Here is a 24,702-nt window from a genome sequence, read left to right as displayed (position 1 = left end):
CAATGTATACTCCAGTTTGTGTGCAAATCTTATACACAGCAAGTGCATGTCCATATTTCAGTAACAACTGTTACTTTTAGGATGATATATTCTTAAAATTGATGCTTTTAAACCTGGTTGCCTGTTACAGTGCTACCCCATTACAATACGACATGTTACAGTGCAGAATTGGTTATAACCTGGTAAGGTTGTGGCTCGCATTTCCCCCATAATGCAGTTTGACTAGCAAAGATTGGATGAACATTACAGATGCTTTTAGCCATCCCGTGATGTTTCGTGAATTTTGATAGGATAAATTGTAATAAACAAAAAAAAAAAAAAACATACCACACAGTTTTATTGTTTTTACATTACCATATTTAAAACGTATTTAAGTTGAAACTGGACATATAGTACTTAAAGCTCCCATGCCGGCACTTTTTTTATTACATAAACTGTACGTTAATGTTACATAAGTACGAAACAATTCAAGTGTGTATAAATATCTTTGGATTATGTGCTATTTCCAGTTCACAAATACTTTTTAAATAAGTGTTGTAATCTTTAAACTGGTAGAAAAGCAGTTTCTATTATACTGTATATATTGTAACAACCCAGGATTTATACTGTTGCAGGACTGGTCTACGAAGCCTGTTTGTTTGCTAGCAGAGAAGCGATAAGCCTGCCTCACCCAGACTGGTGTGTGAGGTCCAGGGGAGGCAGGCACATGAAAGCATACAGCCAATGTGCTGCTGGAAGAGTGCAAGACTACTTGTTTTTGGTGAGGCCCAGGGAATAATCGTCCCAATAAACCATGGATTTGAGTACCTGCAAATTGTGTGTGTCTCCTTCCTTCATTTTCCATGGTACACTACAATATTTATTTGGCTTGTGGGCATTGGAAATCACTTCGGGAACAAAAATGCCAACATTCTTTATAAGGCGAAACAAATAAAGGTCTCCTAATTACAGACCCCGACAACCACATAACAGGGTAGCACTAATATTAAAAATCAATCTAGCATATTAACCATAAACTTTTGAATTTTACTAACACCATCTTTGTTAAATTCTACAGCATAAAACTAGTGCTTATCCTGTTAATTAAAGTCTGACGAGGACATCTCATTAGAACATGAGCCACATTTAAAATTAAATATGTACACTAGGGCTGATATCTTAAAAGGTGCAAGCGACACCAGCTACAGTATGTATACACCAAGTTAAAAGCCCTTAAAGGATCAATTCCTTACCAGATTAGAACTTTGACCTAGTTTTGTTAGCCTCTGCCTACCTTGCAGGACATTACATTGTCAATAACCTTACGACCACAGGCCAGTAAGCATTCAAAAATAGCCTTGACACATTATTCTTCAAAGTGAGCCTCAACTCAGTATTCAAGAAGTGTAGAAATGACAGATATCACTAAATAACACACACGCAAGTTTCGTCCTGGATTTTGTTTATTTATATACATCTTATTCCCGAGCCATGAGCTTCTGCTTCTTCAATTTCTTTTGGGAAACCTATAGAAGGAAAAAAAAGGTAATGTTTAGTAATAGTAAGAAAAGCTGTAGACCAATCTGGACAATACAATTCAACATGAATCTTACAACCACACAATACCTGCCAAATGAAAAAAAAATCAAAACACTTTTTCAACCTGATCTAGGATGATTATGGAGAATACATGTCACACCATTCCCAATACATGTATAAGTAACTGTACACTGGTTCCTTATTAGTCCTCATTGTATGGCATTTCATTTTAGGTCAAGGCCTTATGGAATACATTGGAACTGTATGATATTGAGTTTGTTTGGATAACGCTAGTTATAGATAGAGGTTTTGAATAATCAAGTGGCAGTTACAGGTTTCAACATGAGCTCAAGCAACCTCAACTATAACACTACATCTAACAAACCAATCAACAATAACCTGGAAGTTAAAAGCCTTAACTGACTATTTCCAAAAAGTGATGCCTGTAACCATTACAACCTTAATCACAAGTTTATGAAAGAACATGATATGCCTAGGTGAACTTAACATACAGAACGGGTAGAAAACTCTTTGGTTGCTCAGAAACAAAATGTTATTTTCATGGTTATTCCAAAGGTGTCCTAAGAAGTCGTCACTGCAACCAACATGTAGCTCTACAACACATAGTACATCCAGTTTGAAAAAAGAAAAAAGCAAACAACCATCTACCTTTTTCTTCTGAGCAACCTCCTCTTCTGGTTTGGGAACAATCTGTTCTTTCTCAGTGAGGATCATCTCAATATGGCAGGGGGAGCTCATGTAGGGGTTGATGCGGCCGTGAGCACGGTAGGTACGCCTGCGCATCTTGGGGGCTTTGTTGACCTGGATGTGCTCGATGACCAGAGAATCCACATCAAGACCCTAAATCACACAAAGCAAAGATACAACACATCAGACCAGGTACAGAATATATTCTTCCTAACAGAATTATTGTTTTAGAGAAAGCATATTTGAAGGACTTAAAAGTGTAACTAGAGTCGTAAAAACAGACTCAATTTGTTTTCATGGAAAATCCAATGGTGTCAATGAATGCAAACAAAAAGGGAGCCCCCAACTTGCAAAAAGTTACAGTAATACAAGGACACTATTACACTCAGTCATGATGCACCCTTGAGGGGATTAAACATCATTTAACTCTAGTTTAATGGATGTTTAAAAATACATGTCACACTATCTAAGAGGCAAAAACTGCAAACACTGAATTACACCACTGTTTACATTGTGCCTAGATATTAGGCATTTTCTTATGCAGCCTACAGAAGGGGCAAAACACTGGTACATTTCCACAGTAAGATGGTAAAAAAAATATATTGGAACATAATACACTGGATAGACAAGTTTTTGAAAGTACCTTGAGCTCAGCATTACTCTCCGCGTTCTTCAGCATGTGGAGCAGAAACTCTGCGCTCTTCTTTGGCCAGCGTCCCTGTGTCCAATCCCACTGCTTAGCCTAAAAATGAAAAAATGTGAAGTTAACAGCACATTCTTTTTTTGTTTGTTTACCATATAATATTTAAATACATGCCTCAGTAAATCTAAAGCAGACTGAAATGATTCTCTCACACTACGCACTGTACAAACTCATTTTCTTAAGTGGTGAGGTTGCTCAGATCAAAAAATGTTTTCATGGTTTAATCCAAAGGTGTCCTAAGATTGTCATCACTGCAACCATAACCTTTACTTAGCAAGGTCACTTTACAGAAGATAATGTGAATGAGAAAAATCAATAGATTCTAGCACACTTCACTGTGCAAATGATTATATAAGTACAAATCTCCTGATTTATAACCCACTTCACACATAGTAAAGACAATCCTTACAGGTAAAATAAAATGGGGCAGCCCTACCAACACAACTTCCTTCAAATACTATAAAATATCCTACACTTCCTTAATGTAAAAGACATTTTGTATTGTTTAAAGATCTAATTTTCACATCCACCAGCTACTATATGTAATGCTGGTTGGCTGTATGAGTTTAGACAGGACATGGGGCTATCATTTATTTCCCCATTTCTGTTTTTTAACTGCATGGAAGTGTTTGGTTGCATAAATGCAATTTAAACTTACCAGTACCACACACATAGAAATTTGTTACACAAGGCAACAAGCATGCCATTAACAGTGAACATCTCACACTGGTGTCAAATGTGCCACTGAATTTACCTGAGCACACCGTCCAACTCCTCCATTGTAGCGACGGAAGGGGACGCACTGGCGTTTGACCACCACATCCTTCAGATACTTAGATGCCTTGCGGATGTGCATGCCCTTGATGGCTTGGGCAGTCTCACGGGTGTTCTGATTTGGAAACAAAAGTGAAAGAAAAAAGAAAAAATGACACTTCATTGGAACTGCAAATAACAAAAAAGTGGATCTTGGGTTTTTACCGTCAACTGCCACAAATCCTAAAACTTTCTAAAATTAGATTTGCCACTATGTGCTAAATTACACTTGTGTGTTTAAGTTGCTCAGCTTTATATAGGTATTGTCATGGTTAACTCCAAAGGTCTCCTAAGTTGGTCATCACTGCAACTTAACATGATTTATAGTGGTTCAGACTCAGATAGGAAGTTAGTTTTATCTATCCTAAAATTATGTTAACATCTCTGTATGTTGGTAAAAATGGAATAGTATTAACAAAAATGAACTCCAACTTGCTACAGAGTACAAAATAGATCTTGGATCACATAGTACATGGCCCTTGACAGAATACAACTACTGAACTTCAAGACTGTTCATAAAGAAGCCAAACAACATTACCAGTTTATTTTAATTGCATTAAGAAACATTTAAACATCTCCCTAAATATGTACAATTTGTTATTGAATAGTGCTGGGTGGAGTCACCCAGATTACTGAATCAGCTACACTAAAACAAAACGTGAATGAAAGCAGTAATTTGTTGGCCACGTAAACTTTACAGAAAAGGAAGCATTACCTTGAAGTGAACGCGGAGATTGGAACCCCTGGCCTTGCATGCTGTCAGGAATGTAAAGAGACTGAAGCATTACAAACCGACAAGCTAGCAGTAAATTGTGAATGTTAAAACGCTTTTGAAAAAACAGCTTAAAAGCAGTTTCACTTACATTTTGTAGGATTCTCGGGATCCAGCGAGTAGCGGACCATTTTCAGAGATTAACTGCGAACAAGACAGAAGCAGGTTGACACGAGTCTTTCACATATTCTAATCTCCATTGCAAACACCCAATTGATACATTCAAGAAGAAAAAAAATGTTGTCGTTTATTAATGTATGTACAAAATAAACACGTTCTTCTAATATTCCAATACAGTCACTCGGAATAAATGTACTGATATTTTGATTGAATGGACTACGTAAAACGTGTACAGATCTAAGGACATTTTCGTACGCCACCCCGACAAGGGCAGCTTTTGTAAAAAGGTGTCATTCAATACATTTCAGCTTTCGACGCTACATATTGTTGATATTACACTCCTCCGGCATGTACTGCAACATGCAAACTGTGCTTTGTATTCCAGCTCAAATTAACAACAGCAGTCAGCCATGACAGTATCAATTCACTTTCAACATTGCTAAATGTGTTTTGTTATATCCACAATAACAAACCGCCATATATGTATAACCACAGTCATTGAGTATAACAAACACACTCAGCAATCATTTGATCAATTTAGTATATAGGATGGTTGAGATATTTAATGGATTTTGATATCACTCTCCCTGCCTGAGCGCTCCACCATTACTTACTCACTTCAGGCCGCGGAGGGGAAGAGGGACGGCAAAGCACTCTGGGAGCCCAAATCGAGAAGGAGATTCTCGTGTGAACTGTGGAACGAGATTTCACTGTGAGGGACCGTCGAAAAATTCTCAAACACCGATTTAATAAGGGTTTGTTCACCTCGAGGTTTGTTCGCAAGTGTTTCGCCTGATAGTGTGTTGTGTTATTTTACTTTCAAGGGTATACATATAACCATCTGGAACTTGTATTCAATGTGGCTTACTTTAGTAACTTACTGGTTTGATCTATCTCTCTCTCTCTCTCTCTCTCTCTCTCTCTCTCTCTCTCTCTCTCTCTCTCTCTCTATATATATATATAAACACGATTGCTCTAAAAATGACTCCAAATGTTCCTAATATAGTATACCACAATATGAAACACGTTATGATATTACAATTTTTTTTCAACCTGACAAACAGTTCTTGCCTTGTACATTATTTGTTCCAAAACAAAACAAGCAATTACTAATTCACATTTTAGCCAGTTGTCTTTCTTGTGGCTGACGCCGAGATTTTGTTATGTGCGTCTGTGCTTGATTGAACTGTGCTATTGTAGTGCACTCTGCTAATTGTGTGCAGTGGAGTCCTGCGTCTGCTCGGGTATCCGCGGGTGACCCGCAAAGCCGGTCGGTTTCCGGTCGGAATGTAAACTTTTTCGCTGTCTGCGGTTCGGGTCAAAAAATAATTTTCGTGTCAGAATTTGAATCACCATAACGTTTTCTGACCTTTCAGTGTGCTCGTCTGTAACCCTTTCACAAATAACGGTGTAGTTTTATTTTCATGTACTGTAGGTGCATAAAAAGTGGTACGCATCGCGCCTGCCTGAACAGTTTAATTCAGCTTAGAATGCATGGAAGTGCCCATTCAAATCTGGTACGTTGTGCTGTTTTTGGCCTTTTTCATCTTGAATTTATCATATTTTTCCACCATTAAGAAAATAGTATGCAGATATTTATCATATACATTGGGTCTTCTGCAACTTTCTGCTGGACTTCTCATTTTGCCTTCTTTGTTGTGAATTGTTTTTTTTTTTTTTTTTTTTTTTTAGAGAAAATGATTGTCTATTTCCAGTATAAAATTGCACAAAGCATAATTAATGGTAAATATACCTCTGCTTGACAAAGGGAAAACACATCACATCACAATTGATTGCACCTGTACCAAAATCTCACAGCGTACCACTTTCTAACATTACATGGGTCAAGTTTTGATATGTGTACCACATTGTGACGATGTACCACTTTATAACACATCAATGGTACATCATTTATGTACATAATGGTACATCTCTGCAAAAGCACATGTGTAGGTCCCTTTCAACTGGTGGCACGAAAAGAATAGACAGGTATTTTATAGTAAAGTAAGTAGAGATAATTAATGTGTTACAATGTTAAAATCCAGACCACTAGAGAAAGCTATCAGGCTGTATAGCATATTGCAGCAGTTCCCAAACTGTGGGTCGTGACCCCAAGTGGATCAATGGATGGGATTGCGAGAAGTCACCTCGATATCTCCCCTGCTTGCACACTGCACAGCACACTGCAAGACATAGCAGCCTCTCAGTGCATAGGCTCTACTGATCTCCACCAATCACGTAACTCCCTCACCAAATCCCACTCGCTAGTCTAAATGAAAGACACTGAAAGACACCCCATTCCACCGTCGGTTTGATTTGTTCATTGTTATAGAAGAGCAACGTGGATTGCTTTTTACTAAGAGTATGGCTTCACCAGTGTATTTGTGAAAAATGAAGAAAAGCCAACATTCTTATTATGTCATAATGTGTTATCTAGCGAAAGAATGAAGCCAAATAAATTTCAGCGACACTTGGAAACCCTTCACAAGGAATATGTGGGGAACCCAAAATTGTTTTTCCAGCTCAGGAAAGAGGGACTTTCGCATCAACAAGTGCAATTCAAGAGGGCCTTGTCCGTCTCAGCTCAATGGGCATCATTTGAGATGAGCCACCGTATCACACAGGCCAAGAAGCCTCTCTCAATTGGGGGCACTTTTATTTTGCCCGCTGCAGTCGATATGGTGGGAATAATGTGTGGGGAAATTGAGGTGAACAAACTCGCAGCCATACCTCTCTTCAACAACACTGAAGTGAAGGATGGAGGCGATAGCAGCAAATCAAGAAAACACCCTTGTGGAATGTCTGAAAAACACGCTTTTGCACTTCAAGTTAATTTGAGTACTGAGGGGCATGATGCACATCCCTTAGCTTTTGTGCAACATTTATGGGAGGGTGTAATTCTCAAAGACATTCTGTTCTGTCTCCCTCTTCCAGGACACAAGACTGCACAAGAAATATTCAATGTGCTACCTGGCTACATAAAGGACAACGATATCCCATTCGATGTCATGGTGGGTTTTTTGCACAGATGGGGTGTCACCTGTGGCTGGCCACAAAGCAGAGCTGCATGCCTTAGTGAAGAGAGTTGCTCTGTCTGCTGCGTCGACTCACTGTATGATCCACAGAGAGCAACTGGCAGCTAAAGATTTAAGCATAGAGCTAGGTGAAGTCTTGCAGCGGGCCACATCCATTGTGAACTACATCAAGCCACACCCTTTTCACTCGCGTCTGTTTGCAAAACTGTGAAGACATGGGGTCCAATCACAACGTGTTGTTGTTCCACACTGAAGTTCGTTGACTTTCAAGAGGAAGGGTACTAGAATGATTTTTTTTTAACTGAGAGAAGACCTGCTTGCCTATGCGATGGACTGCAAAAAAACAGAATTACAAAATAATTACAGAAGAACAAAATAAGACATGCCTTCTTGCATATGCCACAGGTATATTTGCAAAATTGAATGAATGGAATGCAGGTTTGCAAGGAAAGAACACCAACATCTTTGAGTGATCGAATTACAGCATTCTTGAAACAAATGGCTTTCTGGAAGAATAATCTATTGAAGTCAAACTATGAATCCTTCCCACAGCTTTGCAAGTTCCTGGCTGACATTGAGATTATTCAGTCTCCCACACAGATCAGCCAGCTAGAGACATGGTTTGCATCCTTTTTCCTCCAACTTAGACATGACAAAATATAATTCAGTGCAAAACCCCTTTTAGTGCACGCCTGAAGCTATGGATTTGCCAGCAGCTGAAATCGAACAGCTAATTGACATTTACTGTGATCGACTCTTGCAAGGAACATGTGCCTAACTTTCTCTCCTGGAGTTCTGGTTCAGTGTCAAGAGTGAATATCCTGCACTCTCAACACGTGCCTTAAAGCTGATCGTGCCGTTTGCCAGCACTTATTTGTGTGCAGCTGGGTTCTTCGCACTTGTGTGCATCAAGTCTCGGTATTGAACCACTGTGGATGTAACTTCAGAAATTAGATGTGCAGTTTCAACCACACTGCCAGATTCTGAGAAGCTGTGTCACAACATGCAAGCCTACGTGCCACATTAGACTTGGCGAGTACATTAAATAAGGTATTAATGTGTTGGTTGCTGTATTTTCTGGTTGCTTTCTGAGGTCATGTACATTTTTAAGTCTCAAAATGGGGTCGTGCAGGAAAAAAGTTTAGGAACCTCTGGCCTATTGTATAAACTCAATCTGTGGAAAATGGCAGAGATATCTGTGTGTGAATGTGAGCGCATGAGAGAGCCAGTCGGCGCAGGCAGTAAGTAAAGGACAAACACTTGCAGGTTCAGGTCAGGTTGCAGATCCTATTAAAGTGGGTTGGGTTGGGTTGGGTCACGGGGAAGAAGAAGGTGAAGCAGCAGGTTGCTGGTCCGGGTTGAAGTGGGTCGAAAAATCTGACCCACGCAGGACTCTGGTGTGCAGGACTGATTGGACGACCAGCAGCTTTTCTGTTTGTGAGAGTAAATAGTTCTGTCTGTAGCGTTATGCTTTACTGTTTGGGGCTATGCATGCAACTCTGCATCAGCAATGACTCCAACCACGTGTAGGAAGCGTGGCCAGGGGTTCAGGGGATCATTGGGCGCATCTGGCAGGAAGTAGGGTGAGGTTGCGCGGGCAGACTCTTGATTGGATGGTATGCTTATTACCGTAATTAATTTTTGCAATGTTGTGGGGTCTGGGGTGTTGTAAAGAAAGCAGACTGCATGCTCGCTACATGGTGTTAGAGAGGTGCTATTTGTAGTTGCTATCAAGAGCCTGCTGAATTGCTGTAACCTACTATAACAATAAAATAGTTATTGTTTGGAAGATTCCTGCTGCCGCAGTTTGTTCCTTCTTCGGTAATTTATTACAATACTTTAGTCTACTATAGACTAAATATTCTATAACTAACTTATATAGACTAAATATTCTATAACTAACTTTCTTTTACTTGTTTTGCCTATTCCACATGACATCAACTAAATTCAAGTCTTATAAACTTGAGCCTCATGCATGCAGTGCATGACGGTAAATGAACACTATATGGCACATAGTTCTAATACAGGCAGATATTTCATTCTGTTCAGCTCAAAATGCCAAAGGGAGCAGTAACAAAGTGAATAATGCCATGTCCCTGGCAAGTTTACAGTAACGTTCTATATGAGCAAGTCGTGTTTGTTGTAAACTGTTTTGAACAATATACAGATTATAGTATAACAATATATAACTTTTGGTCTGGAGCAATACTATCAAAAACACTCTGCAAAATGTAATAAGCACTATATAAAGTAAACCCTGGCCCCTGGTCAAGATGTTAATCTAATGGAGAACGTATGTCAGGATTTATAGTCTCAGGTAGCTGAGGTTCTGGTTTAAGAGAATGTACTTCAACCCTATAGGTTGTTGCTCAAGTCTGGTGTTGTTGGTAACCCGCAGCAATAATACAGCTATGCTAATTTAATAGATATTTTGAAACAAACATTACTTTTTTTCTTGTTGGTAGGTACCCATGACAGATGCTACTTAAAACTTGTGCATAATTAATTGCATCTTATTGATAAGGGACAGAAAAGCCTAGGCTAAAGCAATCAGATATCCTCTGACCAATCACAAAGATAACAAAAGTGTAAAGGATTAAAAAATATGTTTCCGTGCTTTGCAATGGGCTTCGTTATGTATTTATGTATTTATGTATTTATTTATTTCAAAGGGTATTTTTTATAACTTTGCTTATAAACTTCAACAAAAGCACAGAATGAAGAGGTCTCTAAATCCCTCGTTCTATATTATTATGTATTTATTTATTTATTTCTTACCAGACGCCCTTACCCAGGGGGACTTACATTTGTATACAAAAATGACATAGCAAGAATTACAGTACAATTAAGAGCAAGATACAAAATACAATGACTTCAGTCCTAATAAGAGCAAATACAACACACAGTACAGTAAAACAGGAAGCAGATAAGTACAAGTTGAAGTGCATTAAAGGCAGAGTGCTATATTGTCCAGAAGGGAAGAGTTGAGTTTTCCAGGTGTTGTCTGAAGAGGTGTGTCTTGAGGAGGCGTCGGAAGGTGGTCAGGGGCTGGACAGTCCTGACATCCATAGGAAGGTGTGCTTATTTTTTCCTATTTGGTCAAAGAATCTTGTCAATGCTACTTCCAGTGGATCTCAGATAATAAAGGATTGCTTGGTATGGCCTTTAGTTATAGTAGAAAGTTGTGCGAGGTTACGTATCAAACAGGACTTTCACTGCTGAAGTCGCGTTAGCATTTTTGGTTAGTTGTAATGGCTTTTTAACATGAGAAGGCAATTTACCCAGCCTTTAGTGTGAATATAATTCCAGATTTTATAGCTATTTGTTATCTTTCTTAGATGGCTGATTGTTTTTCTTCTTTTCGTCTTGGCCTTAACATAGGTTTCAGTAATTTTAATAAATGAGATGACTGTTCCAGTAAGAGTTTAATAGCCAACAGCCATCTGTCAAATTCATACAAGAATAAACGGTACCATACTGGTATACCATATAGAAATTGATTCAGGTGTTTGTCTAAATCTATTACTAAGTTTTGTTTGAAGCACTACTGTATTTGGAATGTAAGAATGCATCCGCAAAATGAACACAGTGTGTTTACTCCAAACAACTTGGGAGTGCATAAGAGAGCTTTCATTATTTTATGTAGTTGTTTGGTTTTATTAAAATGAGCAGCCGTTTTTCTTCATCCAAAAAAGGGAGTTCATTTAAAACAAGTAAATAGGCCTCAAACCTTCTCAGCTTCCAACACTTGCTTTGTATTAAAGAATTATTTTATTGCACATCAGCTTCATTATGCAAACACATGGTTTCCATTCAAACACTTTTATCTGGAATCTGTTGAGGTGAGACTATTCCAGCCTTGAGCCTTATCAGCTCCCTAAAATGCTTGTATTGGTTTACATGTGAATGAGTATTTATAGTTGTGTTATGCTATCTGGTGTACCTTTATTATTTGTTAATAAGATACTTAATAAACTTATTGTGTGTACAACAGTTAGGAGTGGAAAAGACCCACATTTGTTTAAGGGAGGAGTGGAATAAACCTGCATTCATTGTTTTAGGGTGGAATAGCCCTGGATTCATTGAGGCAGAGGGTGAAAGAGCCCTGTACTGGGGCACTGGAATAGTCCCACGTTGGCAGCAGAAACTTGTATGTCTTGGTTACAGCTTCAGTTATTAATTAATTTTTTTTGCAAACTAGTCACTACTTTAATGTGCATTTTCAGGAACATTTTTTATATGTTTGAATACCTACACATTCCATTTGAAAATGAAAGGGGTGGAGTAGCTCCACCTCGCCCTGTAAAGAAGCACTGTTATATACTGTACTGAAAACATTTCAGTATCATGGGGTCTCTATTAGTGATATAAGCAGCAGCCACGGGTAAACCCAGCATGGCTACTTCTTCCCTCTCAATGTGTATTGAGTTTAGTGATGTTTGTATGAGGTCAATACATTGTTGGATAAATTGAGTTTAAACCATTTAGATATTGATTAAAAATAGGACCATTTGACCCTACAGAAGCATGATTAGGAGTTCCAAATTCACTTTAATTAGGGACTGTGGTTCTATCTCTTGTTGTGAAGTAGAGTACTTTGGAATTGACAACTGTATTCAACCAGTTTTACCGCTAGGTGGTGCTGAAGCACAATGTTTTGTCATTGGCTACATTTGAATCTAAATCTAAAATAGTATTTAATTTCATATGATAGAAAAGTGAAAATAATAAGTATTCATTACAAATGTGTTATTTTTTTCATTAAAAGGAAGATTCTAAAAAAAAAAAAGTACAAGAAAAATAATAACTTAACTACCCTTTTTTAATCTCCTGTTTTTGGTATAATGGCCCTTTAGTGATTCGTGTTTATTGGGAAAAAAGCAAAAACGAAAAAAAAAAAAAAAACAAACAAAAAAAAAAACCCAGAAACCAAAACGGTTTAAGTCGTGTCCAAGCTGTTTACAAATTAACTATCAGTTCTGTATTTGGCCACTTGGTGTCGCGCTAGTACTGGTTGCAGTACTGATGCCACGGAAAGATGCAAGGCCCATTATTATACTTGAACCTTGAAATACTAGCTTGTTTGTTTTAGCTGCTTGACGTGAAACATTGTGTGTGTATGTGTGTGTGTGTGTGTGTGTGTGTGTGTGTGTGTGTATATATATATATATATATATATATATATATATATATATATATATATATATATATATATATTATATTATTCTTATATAAAAGAAGAATATGTGACTACAAAAACCTTAATATTACTATAATAATATTATATATAGATAATATCTTAACTAATATATCTGATATAATATGATATTATTAGTAGGTTAATTAAAATTCCTTTGTTTTTAAATAATGTAATGTACACTGAAATTATTACTCGAACACTTGGCAATTTACAGCATACAACACACTATACTCCATAGACTACACTATTGTTGTTGTTGTTGTTGTATGTGGCGTCGTATATTTTAATGATCTATGCTAACCGTAACATTAAACGTGTTATAGGCTCCATGACATAGGAAATATCTGCAGGCGCTTAACCTTCAAAATGATTTTTATAAGAAGAGGAGTTGTAAATTGTGTCTTTATGAGGAACTACTGTTCTCAATAATGACATTTTTTGTTTTTTGTACTTTAATATTAACTTTTAGGCACAAGCCACAAAGTGTGTTCAGTACCCAAGGGTGGGCTTGTGTCATACATGATTACCTGCTCTTATTGAAATAGGGGTCAAAGAATCTCGTATTTGAGATATCGATTTTAACAACAGTGATTTTAGCAATTTCAGTGTAAAGGAGTAGAAGGACCACTGGTGCTTCAAGGGGTTAAAATGTAATTCAGTTTTGTCCCCAGCAATTGTATTTGGTAAAAGAATATAGTTTTTAGGTCAGAACATTTTTGTGTACTTTTTAATTTTTTTTTTTTAACAACAACAAAAAAATTCTGTGCATTTTAGCAATGTCATTTTTTATTAACATGGGGTTACGTGTTTGATTCATATTTGAATCTAGAAAAATTACATTATCTAAAAAAGACAATATGCTATATTTGCTGATGCATTTAATGCAGACTTCAAATTTAAATGGCAGTAAGGACAGCTTTGATGACGACTTTTAAGCTAAAATACTGTAATAACAAAAATACAAATGTTCAATTAAATAAAATTAACTTTGTACAGAAAAACTATGGAATAATATATTACAAAGAAAAGCAAAAAACTGCACGTTCTGGGTTTCGCTTAAATCCTCGCACTTACCAGAAAAACTGAAAATAGAAGAATATTATGAAATAGAATAAACGATATTAACAGCAACTATTAGTAAGCAATTATTTTGAATGTTATTTAAATAAACATACAGACAACATTGTATTAACATGGTATATATATATAATATATATATATATATATATATATATATATCTGCGCACACACACACACACACACACACACACACACACACACACACACACAACAATACCGTGTTAATAAGAATTTGTCCCGTTAAGTGCACTGAACTATTGTTTCTCAAAAGAAACTGCATATGAAAATAAAAATTAACAGGATGAAAAGGGTTAAGAAAAAAATAACATGTATATATCGAATTGTTTAATTTAAAAAAAAAACATGTACATTGGCATCCATGAAAAAAACGCAAAAGGCGGCTGTCAATTTCATTTTGTTTTCTAAACAGACGGAACGTATTGGTGGAACGTGAGTAAAATACAATACTGGTTAAGCAAATAATGAATCGCATCTGGCTGGATGAATGTAAAAAAACATGGATAGTGTGCTTCTTATCATTACGCTATTCAAAAATACATCTGTTCTTATTGTACCTTTTGTCTTTGTTGAATGACCGAAGTGAAAAATAATAATCGCTAGCTTATTAACAGTAATAGTGCCTCGGTTTCGCTGATGCACAAGGAGGGCCAGTAGTTCACTTCTGTTTAATTCCAAGCAGTTGCTTCCGAATATTTTAATACAGTCTCAGTTATTGATCCTTGTGCTTTCTCCGAAAGCTTGTATACCAGCGCTATTATATTATAGCCACATAATACAGCCTTTTCTGGAAATAGTTTGGCGTGTATAATCATTCATTTATAAGTATGATAAAAAAAGGGGAAATACAAGAGCAAAACATAACTACAAATAACAACATCAGTGAAAACAACATCAACAAGAAAAGCAAATATTTGATCATTTCCACAGCTCAAATAATAATAATAATAATAATAATAATAATAATAATAATAATAATAATAATAATTTAATAATAATATAATTTAAACATAGCAGTTAAACCTTTATCAAAACAATGCATAACTTTCTGTTTACTGCCCAAGACGTAGATTGAGGTGATCTCTGAGCAGCCTAATGGGTGTAGTCAGTATTTACGCTTGTTTAATGGCCAATAAATTCATCAGAACAAACCTAGCAGTATGACACTTAATTAATTTGCTTACAACAGTTAATATGCACTGCAAGGTATTGATTAAAAAACAGTCGTATTAATACAGTATATTTAAAAGAGAATAGAAAGAATGACGTTTTCCAAGAAAATGAGGACAGATGTCCGAGTGTTTTTGTAAAGGGCGGCTGAATTGACTAGTTTTATGTTGTACCTTTAGACATTTAAACTTTGTCCAAAAGCATTGATTTAGATGCAAATTAAGTACCGAGGGAGCCAATAAGGAGTGGCTCACAGGTTCAGTTGGTTCTTTAGTAATAGACGCTCATGACGTCATGGAGGTTTTTGCCCAATAGGAGTAGAAAAACACACCTCCAGTTTCTGACTGACAGTCTCAAAGTTTTGATTTTAGCTGCTTAAGGAGGCCGAAAGTGATGAAAATGTTTTATTATCTCCGAGAGCTTCATATGCACTGGCAAGAAAATACTTTTTATATATAGTTGTATTTTTTTTTTTAATATCAAGAAAGCAAATAATGCAATGGATACATCTTTAACAAAACAGCAATGCAATATTTAAGATTTGCAAGGTTATTATAAACAACAAATCAGGATTTCTTTTAGTATTACGTATGAGTACGTGAAGCGTGGCGGCTATTGTAAATTCGGGAGCTTGCTGCAAGATAACGAAGGGAATTAATCGACAGCTCTTAGTAAATAAAATAAATAAAAATAAAAATAAATCAGTGTTTTTGACATTTCTGTACAAATAGCCTTGTTATTTTCCTGCGATATCTGCTGACAGAGGCAGAGAAGAGAGATAGTTGACATTTTGTTCATGCTGTTTTGGCTGAAAACCTTTTCTGTTTAAGGATATAGCATAAACAAAACTTTTAATTATTATTTTTTTTTTTATTATTATTTCATCTTTATTTTAACCCTGTGCTTAGTTTAACATTAATTCCTCAGTAATGTTAGCGGTGGGGCAAATGGATGGGACTCGTCAGAGCGCTTTCGTTCTCAGCAGCCCTCCATTAGCAGCCCTGCACAGCATGACCGAAATGAAGACTCCACTGTATTCTGCTTATCCCTTATCCGGCACCGGACCTACATCATCATCTTCACCGTCCTCCACCTCTCCGAACCCGGGAGGGATACCCGTGTCCTCCCCAGGGATCAAACCTTCACCGGGACTCTCATCTTTCCTATCACACCAGCAGTACTTGGCCGCCACCCCTCATGGAATTAACGACATCCTTAGCCGCCCCATTGCAACTTCTGCTTCTTCTGCGGGCATTCTGTCGGGATTGCCCAGATTCAGCAGTCTGAGCCCCCCTCCTCCGCCAGGGCTCTATTTCAGCCCCAGCGCAGCAGCTGCGGTTGCTGTGGCTCGCTACCCCAAACCCTTGGCCGATCTCCCAGGCAGGACTCCCATCTTTTGGCCAGGAGTCATGCAGAGTCCACCTTGGAGGGATGCCAGATTTGCTTGCTCTCCTCGTAAGTATTGCATTAGTTTGCCGTGTTCTTCTTCTTCTTCTTCTTCTTCTTCTTCTTCTTCTTCTTCTTCTTCTTCTTCTTCTTCTTCTTCTTCTTATTATTATTATATGCTTTTTGTTAACAAGTATTTTGAAATATTCGATAAAAATAAGGAAAGAACCCGTGTAAGTTGCACACATATAACATAAAATGAAAGTGTATGCTTGTCCAAAAACAACAAATACTGTAACTTATTTTACAATAGATAGATAGGTCGATTGCTGCTTGAAATTGTGTAACAACATTTCGTGTTGACTAATCTATTTATCTGAAAAGCTCAACATACTGCTATTGATACAATACAAATAAAATCTGCTGAGGATAGCGTTTTTCTCGTAAAATGTACTGCATGACAAGTGATAATTTGTTAGCATGAATTGTTTGCGCCTGAATTTTTAAAAACAATATGTACTGTAATTTTTAAAACGCAAACCTCAGAGAATAAAAACGCTCAAAAATGTTTTTTTTTCAAGTTGACCCAAAAACTCCAAGTGTATATGTATGTTGTAGTATAAATAAACGTGTGTTTTTTTTTTTTTTTTTTTTTTAAGTAACATTGTTTATTTTTTTCTTTCCAGATCAAGGTTCAGTTCTTCTTGATAAAGATGGGAAGAGAAAGCATACCAGACCCACCTTTTCTGGCCAGCAGATTTTCGCCTTGGAAAAAACTTTTGAGCAAACGAAGTATTTAGCAGGCCCTGAGAGAGCGAGGCTGGCCTATTCACTGGGGATGACAGAGTCTCAAGTGAAGGTGAGATTATCCTGTCAAACATTAGATAAGAGAATAAAGAGCACACAGTACTGAGATTAAACACGAATCCCGCTTGAAACCTGCTGATAGATTTCAACAACTTTACATCTATTTATATCTTAAGTGGACGTCTTGGACTTATGTTTTAAATATGTGTGGTCTCCTGGCATTATGGGATAGTATACATGAATTGTAAGGGCAATTACTATATAGTCTGTTTTTAAAGTAATTTGCAGCGTGTTATCAACATAGTTCCGGGTTAATATATATATATATATATATATATATATATATATAATATATATATATATATACTATATTATATATACACACACACACACACACACACACACACACACACACACACACACACACACACCTAAAATGTCGTCTACGACTACCCATAGTACGTATGATGTTATGATGTGAAGAAAAATCTTTTGTAAAAATTAAATCAAAGACAGGTTATGAATAAACTAATTATAAAACATTTTGGCTACACTCTGTACGTTGTTGCACAAGTTGATAAAATCAAACTTGACTTGTATTTAAGTTGAACTGAAAACGGTATAGTGCACACAGTTTAATGAATACAAACTTTAAGAACAAACATTACATGCGTTGCTGTGCAGTCGACTATTAGACGTAAACGACGATAACGTTTTTGATTATTATTTTTTTAAACTGTGTCAAGAGTGTATTGTCACTGCTTCTGGCCTTTTTCAGTTATGCTCTGAGCACGATGCTGTCCTGTGCATGCTTTGCTGTAGTACAGTATTAGTACAGCAGACCCAATTAACACAATTGTAAAAATGTATATATATATATATATATATATATATATATATATATATATATATATATATATATATATATATATATATATATATATCCCGAGATTGTCGAACAACATAAAGCACCACATATACATTGGGTGTTATATTAGCTTTATTCAACATAAAAGTTAATTTACTGTTAACTTTAAACTTTTGTTTTTTCCCCTGAACAAGAAAATCCAATACATCATATCTAATTTTGCAGCATGCCCTTATTATAATTAACATGCAATTTCCTTAAATATAATAAATTAATAATAACTAGTCAACTTGGCTTTAAAAAATAAAGCAATTTAGAGAGCAGTGTTTATTTATTTTCTTAGAACTGCGAATATGCGCTATGAAATTTAGGATAGTCATGTTAAAAAATACAGAAGGACTTCTTGGTTTGAAATGTACCGTAGCCATCACATTGCTCTGCGCATGAAATACCATTTATATTATACTTCTGTTGTTTCTCGCATTGGATAAATTCTTCTTAATTGGTAATATACAAATCCAATGTGTTTGAACTGTCTTATTCTTTTGGATCCTAAGGTTTGGTTTCAGAACAGAAGAACCAAGTGGAGGAAGAGACACGCTGCAGAGATGGCCTCGGCAAAAAAGAAACAGGACTCGGAGACGGAGAGGCTCAAAGGAGCGTCAGAAAACGAGGATGAAGATGACGAATACAATAAGCCACTGGATCCCAATTCAGACGACGAGAAAATCACACAGTTACTGAAAAAACACAAACCGACCACTTTGCACCCGCACACGTCTGAGAACGAGAGCTCCTAGAAGAACCAAGACTTGCAATTACAAACAGATAGCACTGAACTGTTCTGAACAGTGGATCATTTTCTCTAAGATGTATGTATTTTTTATAAAGGCTATAGAACACAGGAACAAGGATTTGTTTGAAGACTTTCGGAGGAAGCACTAATTGTTCGTTTTGATCTTGGGAAACAGACCCAGCGCTCCTTCGTTTGAGCAAAAGACACTTGAGGTTATTGACCGGACTAGAGCTGGGGATAATTGTAAATAAACGCGTGAGTGTATACTTAATAGAAATTACCTAACTGTGAATATTTATGTGCAAAATACCTTTTGTATAGAAAAGTTCGGTTTATCTTTTGAATCGCCTGCTTCAAATCTCTAGTTACTATTTCGTTGGTGACTTTTGTGAATTCTGATGACATGCCTATTTTGTCTCTCTGTGACATAAACGATCTTTACATTGTTAAATACCTTTTTCTTCTATAATGTCACCTTCAAGAATGCCATGCTTTTTATATGACTTTTCTTTTGCAAACGGTTCCTTTTTCTTCCCAAGAGTATTCTTCATTTGCACAACTAGTAAATGAATGTAATTTATTACTAATTTTAAAAAAGTAAAGGCAGTAATGGTGATTTTTGGAAACCTTTGAAAAAAAAAAAAAAAACCCTTTTTATTCTCAAAGAGTTTTCTGTTTGACAAGCCAACAGAATAATAAATTGCTACCAGCGTTTAAATTTAACGACCTTTGTAATATAAATATTATTAGAATTGGGCATTTTCATGATTTACTTAATTTATATTATATTGTTTACGTTTGTAACAGTGTTTGTATCTTGCAAAATGTGTATTGCAGGGTCATTATATGTAATGCACTTTTTATTAAAAAATAAATAAAACGCAGTTTGAATGGATTGTTTTGTGAACAAGTCAATTTTTTGTTTTGTTTTTGTTTTTGCTCATTTCCTTTGGTCCTGTTGGTTTTAGTGCTTTATATTATTGATATTGGCTTTGAAATGAAAGTTAATTAATATTGAAAAGGCGAATTTATAGGGCACATTATTTATTAAGTAAACCACACAATCTAAATAATTCTCTGTCATCATTGCAATTAAGCCGACGTGCCTGCATTTTAAAGTCAAATTCGTGAGTTGTAGATTTGCTTCAGTCTTAGGATTTAAATGTTTGGATACGCATTATTCCAAAACCAGGGGACAAATTACATTTTTATTGGATTACATTTTTTAATGGCGCTGCAAAAAAACACGAAATGAAGAGATTTGAACAGGCCGTCCCATACATCACATTTATGAAACGTTCTCTTCCTTGTTTAGTGCACAGAGGATTTAGCGGGAAATATGCCCAGATTCAGGTATCATTTCTGAGTTTGTTTTTTTTTTTTAAATAGTATTCAACCATTATTTCAGCCTATTACACGTGCGACAGGTAATTGTTTCAGGAGCCAATCACTTTTGGTCTAACTTTGCACCTGCGCCATAAAAACAAAAACATTGGAGACTCACATTTTAAAACAAGGCCTACTTATGTGTTTCTACATATTTTCTTTAAATTAAGTAAACTATGTTTATATTTTTATAACTTTTTCTAGCAGGTAAGCCACTTTTTAATATCCTTTCAAATATCACTTATGTCACACTTGTGGAAAAAAAAAATGGAACAAAATGTTTTAGACTATCAAGACAAGTAACAAAACAAAATCAAAGCATCGGACATTGGATTTAAAGAGCAACAACAACAAAATTTTATGTTGCGGGGAATGCAATATTATATATATATATATATATATATATATATATATATATATATATATATATATATATATATATATATATATTTAATGTTACAATAAAATAGTTTATAACAAATGTAACGTTACGAAATGCCTAAACAAACAACTAATCCAAAATACTCCTGGTAACGTATATGGTCGTCTTACACAGTCCGGTAAGACCCTTTATATACTAGAGAAATTTTTGCAAGTTATTATGCAAATTGATATAAATATTAATATAAATACGAATATATTATTTTGTAAATGTTACATTTGTAAAAAGATTTGTTCACGTTCGTAATACGTAAATTCGTTTATTTACATCTTCAGATTACAACAAAATCAACATCTTCAAAAATAGGAAGAGACAAAAGTAACTAACATATTACAATTATAAATTGTTTTTAATGAGAAAAATGAAAAACCACGAAAATCTCTCAGTTGAGTTTGAGTTTGGCAGAAAGTTCAGTGCAGATTCTGTTATGATGATGTTAGAAATTGAAATTCTATTGAATACGAGTTTAAGGGACACCGCTCATTATCAAGCATACCGTTTGTAAAACGTCCAGCGTTTTTTATTTATATCGCATATATAATATCATAAATATATATTATATACTATATAATATATATCAATATATTTTATCCTTAAATATATATATTATATATATTTTTTAAAAAAAGCTTATTATATAAATATTGCGTATATTTATTGCGTTCTTCGTATCGTTAAGCCAACCACACTGTCTATACGTCCAGAGTTTCGCATGATTAGACCTGCGTGTTCCTTCAAAATTGGAAATCGCTCACCCAGGCCAACAGAAGTTGTAAATATTTGATAAATCAAATCTGTGTTAAAAGGTGCAAGGATCTTCCAAATGCAGTTTCAAGCTTCTATGGTGATGTTAGAAATTGTTGAATAATTCTTTAAAAATGCAAACAAATACAGACTATATAGATTTAGGCGCATCGTTTCCAACCATCAATGCCACATTTTCGAACAGTTACTCGCAACGGACAGGGCAGGCAGATTGGATTTACCTGGGCTTGTATTATATAGTACAAACTTTACATTATTTTGTATGTTTGACATCATTGTTTAGAACCTTGTAAAAACAAATTGAAATCTACACCCACACACTACCTTATTAAATTCAGACCAGTCACAGCTAACATGCATTAAAATAGTAATCAAACCTCGTTGATGTTCTGCAGTGTTCTCACGTGGAAGAAACATTTAATAAAGCAATCGAACTTTACGACATCCTTTTTAATTTTCAAGAGCTACCTGATTATAACAGTGGGGCTGATTGTTGGTGGAAATAAATTGTGTGTGGTGTCCCAGATGTCTTGAACAATCATGGATGGCAGCCACAGAAAACCTATTGCAGTGTTCAGTGACTGTATGAAAGCCTCCATTGCTACCGTTGAAGTATAAAAAGTGAAGTATTGCAAACGCCTATAGGCCTAGAGCCAGCTCCATCTTTTAAACCTAACACACACACACACACACACACACACACACACACACACACACACACACACACATATATATATATATATATATATATATATATATATATATATATATATATATATATATATATATATATATATATATATATATATATATATATATATATATATATATAGATAAGATATATATAGATAGGGACATATCATTTTGTAATTGTTTGCTATTGTAAAGGTGCTATACACATTAGAACCTATCCAAATGGATTTAAGTGAATGGCTTTTAAGCAATTTACATTATTCCACTTTTAAGAATTTTCCTAAAAATGCTTTAATGATTCTTCTTTCAGTATTTGCAAAATGCATTAAATAACGTTTTATTAAAACAACAAAGAAACAAACAGAATAAAACATCTATAGATTATTATAAAAGTCCATTAGTTAATGGTGTTTCACAAATTCCTATTACATAAAACTTATTTTACTAACTGCATGACATAAATTCCCCCCTTTGAACAACAATTCCACTCAAGTAAACACCCAGAGATTACAGAGCTTAAACAGCGAATGGAGGCTCCCCAATGGTATTTCGACACCCATGTGAATAAGGCATTGCAGTGGATCAACCTGTCCCACTTCCTACGCAAACAAGAACCTAAATTCAACTGAACTCCTTGAAGATTAGAAAGCAAAGGGGAACACCAGCAGGGGGTGCTGTTTGATATTGAGGTCTGTGGTACAGGGCAGAAAAGCTGCTCTCAAGTCCATCTGAACAAGCTGACAGCTCCTATTGATTAAATACAAAAGTCCCCACTGCTCAGCTCTTTGGCCAATAAGTATGTTCATTACATGGTAATTTAGGTCAAGAGGCACAAGTAGCAAACATATATGTATGGGCCCTATTACTGCTGAGCTCATGCAAATGGCCCAATGATCCAAACATTATTTTTAGAAAACAAATATTGCAGTTATATACTATTTGTATCCCTATGCCATGGGGAGAAGCCTCTATAAAACCTTTACATGTAAATGTTGTTGTTGTTTACAATATGCACATTTTATTACAGTAGGCCTACTATTGCCAAGTGTTTGTACAATGTTACAATTTACCCTTCAGATCTGAAAAATGAAAATGTACAAATTCCCAGACATACTGATCTCAGAGGTCCTTGACAGAATTGTGTATGGTGCTGTATAAACTAATAGGCTGATATACAACAGATTTCTGAAAGATTATTTCAGAGCTTTATATGCTAAAGAAATTCTGGGTAAATAAAATAGATTATTTTAATGTTTCACCTAATTGGATCAATAAATAGCTATGTGTTATTGTACTGCCAGAGCAGCATTTACAACAAAAGCCTTTGGTTTGGGAGTACAATGAAAACAGTATAGTCATCGTAACTGTAAACTCCTAAAATACCACAATTTATACTTGGTGATGAAGGTTATGGTTTCTACAGGTGTATTATTAGAGGAGGCAGTGTGGTCCAGTGGTTAAAGAAACAGGCTTGTAACCAGTAGGTCCCCAGTTCAAATCCCAGCTTAGTCACTGACTCACTGTGTGACAAGTCATTGAACCTCCTTGTGCTCTGCCTTACAGGTGAGATGTTGTCTTGTATCTTGTAATAGTGGTCCACTATGCATTTGTAAAACCAATTTTAAAACTGTTTTCAACACTGCACTTGTTTCTGAAAGCTTAAGAGCACTTGCTCTGCAATTATACACATATTACATTTAATGTAAAAAATTTAAAATGAAAGAAAAGTAAAAGTAATTTCTAATTATTACAAATCTAGGTCTGGGTAATAATCATAAATAAGTTACCACCACTAGCAAAAAATAAGCAGCACAAAAGCAGCTCTTTAATGAACCACTTATTTTTTTAAGCTTGATATATAAATACATCTAAATCTGGTGGTAACTTAAATCAATACATTGTATTTCTAATTAAAACAAGTATCAATTAAAAAGTGTACAATTTCCAAATGTTTTGGAGAGGGTTAGAATTTTATTTTCATTTTTCACTGTCTCAGTGGTAAATTTCTTGCTTAATTTAAGATGTCTGTAAATGTTTTGAAAATATGGCAATGTTTTTTTACAAAAATCCTAAAATAATCTGCATGACTAAAATTGTTTTCAGTAGTGCATTTTGTGAAAGCTATAGCTATATCTGTTTTCTATTAATTAGTCATTTAGCAGTGTTTTCTGTTGTGCTACTGAAGTATCATATGTCTTTCATTTCACACCAAATAGCTTAATTCTGATTCAAGACAATTTAATCTGAATTCACAATACTAATCTACTTAATCAATTTGGATCCGCCTTCTATGGAAATACATGATACTCTTAATTGAGCTCAGTAGCATTGCCACTTGACAAGAATAGTGTTTTTATTTCAGATTAAAATAGAAAAGATGAGTATCCACTCCATTATTATTAAATTGAGTACTGCTGTAGCC

At 35.5% G+C, this 24,702-nt stretch overlaps 2 protein-coding genes and 3 non-coding genes across 5 annotated transcripts; 1 reads left to right on the top strand and 4 right to left on the bottom strand.

Moving 5' to 3' along the window:
* Nucleotides 1-1,424: 1,424 nt before the first annotated feature.
* Nucleotides 1,425-5,291, bottom strand: rpl17 (ribosomal protein L17). Its single transcript, XM_041234501.1, has 7 exons — nucleotides 5,249-5,291; nucleotides 4,606-4,658; nucleotides 4,458-4,498; nucleotides 3,684-3,818; nucleotides 2,870-2,968; nucleotides 2,188-2,379; nucleotides 1,425-1,505 (listed from the first exon to the last, which is right to left on the bottom strand). The coding sequence occupies exons 2-7, from the start codon at nucleotides 4,643-4,645 to the stop codon at nucleotides 1,458-1,460; spliced, it is 555 nt and encodes a 184-aa protein (XP_041090435.1). The 5' UTR covers nucleotides 4,646-4,658; nucleotides 5,249-5,291; the 3' UTR covers nucleotides 1,425-1,457.
* Nucleotides 2,053-2,119, bottom strand: LOC121307490. Its single transcript, XR_005948346.1, has one exon. It is a non-coding gene; the product is annotated as a small nucleolar RNA SNORD58 (small nucleolar RNA).
* On the bottom strand, nucleotides 3,120-3,186 carry LOC121307486. Its single transcript, XR_005948345.1, has one exon. It is a non-coding gene; the product is annotated as a small nucleolar RNA SNORD58 (small nucleolar RNA).
* LOC121307514 lies at nucleotides 3,984-4,052 on the bottom strand. Its single transcript, XR_005948353.1, has one exon. It is a non-coding gene; the product is annotated as a small nucleolar RNA SNORD58 (small nucleolar RNA).
* A 10,271-nt stretch (nucleotides 5,292-15,562) lies between the features above and the next one.
* nkx6.1 (NK6 homeobox 1) lies at nucleotides 15,563-19,615 on the top strand. The gene is made up of 3 exons (XM_041273302.1): nucleotides 15,563-16,592; nucleotides 17,210-17,382; nucleotides 18,756-19,615. Exons 1-3 carry the CDS (start codon nucleotides 16,067-16,069, stop codon nucleotides 18,996-18,998), a joined length of 942 nt encoding a protein of 313 aa, XP_041129236.1. The 5' UTR covers nucleotides 15,563-16,066; the 3' UTR covers nucleotides 18,999-19,615.
* The last annotated feature ends 5,087 nt before the right edge of the window (nucleotides 19,616-24,702 follow it).

The sequence above is a fragment of the Polyodon spathula genome, chromosome 2 (assembly GCF_017654505.1).
Source record: "Polyodon spathula isolate WHYD16114869_AA chromosome 2, ASM1765450v1, whole genome shotgun sequence".
Taxonomy (NCBI): domain Eukaryota; kingdom Metazoa; phylum Chordata; class Actinopteri; order Acipenseriformes; family Polyodontidae; genus Polyodon; species Polyodon spathula.
The sequence above is the reverse complement of the archived record's forward strand: the minus strand, read 5'-3'. Positions and strand labels throughout refer to the sequence as shown.

Excerpts from the sequence above, each read along its gene's own strand:
- rpl17 (XM_041234501.1), bottom strand. The coding sequence starts at position 4,645 with ATGGTCCGCTACTCGCTGGATCCCGAGAATCCTACAAAAT. Across the intron at positions 4,499-4,605 it reads TCCCGAGAATCCTACAAAAT|CATGCAAGGCCAGGGGTTCC; the intron begins GTAAGTGAAACT and ends CATTCCTGACAG. Across the intron at positions 1,506-2,187 it reads AGGTTGCTCAGAAGAAAAAG|GTTTCCCAAAAGAAATTGAA; the intron begins GTAGATGGTTGT and ends TTCCTTCTATAG.
- nkx6.1 (XM_041273302.1), top strand. The coding sequence starts at position 16,067 with ATGTTAGCGGTGGGGCAAATGGATGGGACTCGTCAGAGCGCTTTCGTT. Across the intron at positions 16,593-17,209 it reads CAGATTTGCTTGCTCTCCTC|ATCAAGGTTCAGTTCTTCTT; the intron begins GTAAGTATTGCA and ends TTTTCTTTCCAG. Across the intron at positions 17,383-18,755 it reads TGACAGAGTCTCAAGTGAAG|GTTTGGTTTCAGAACAGAAG; the intron begins GTGAGATTATCC and ends TTGGATCCTAAG.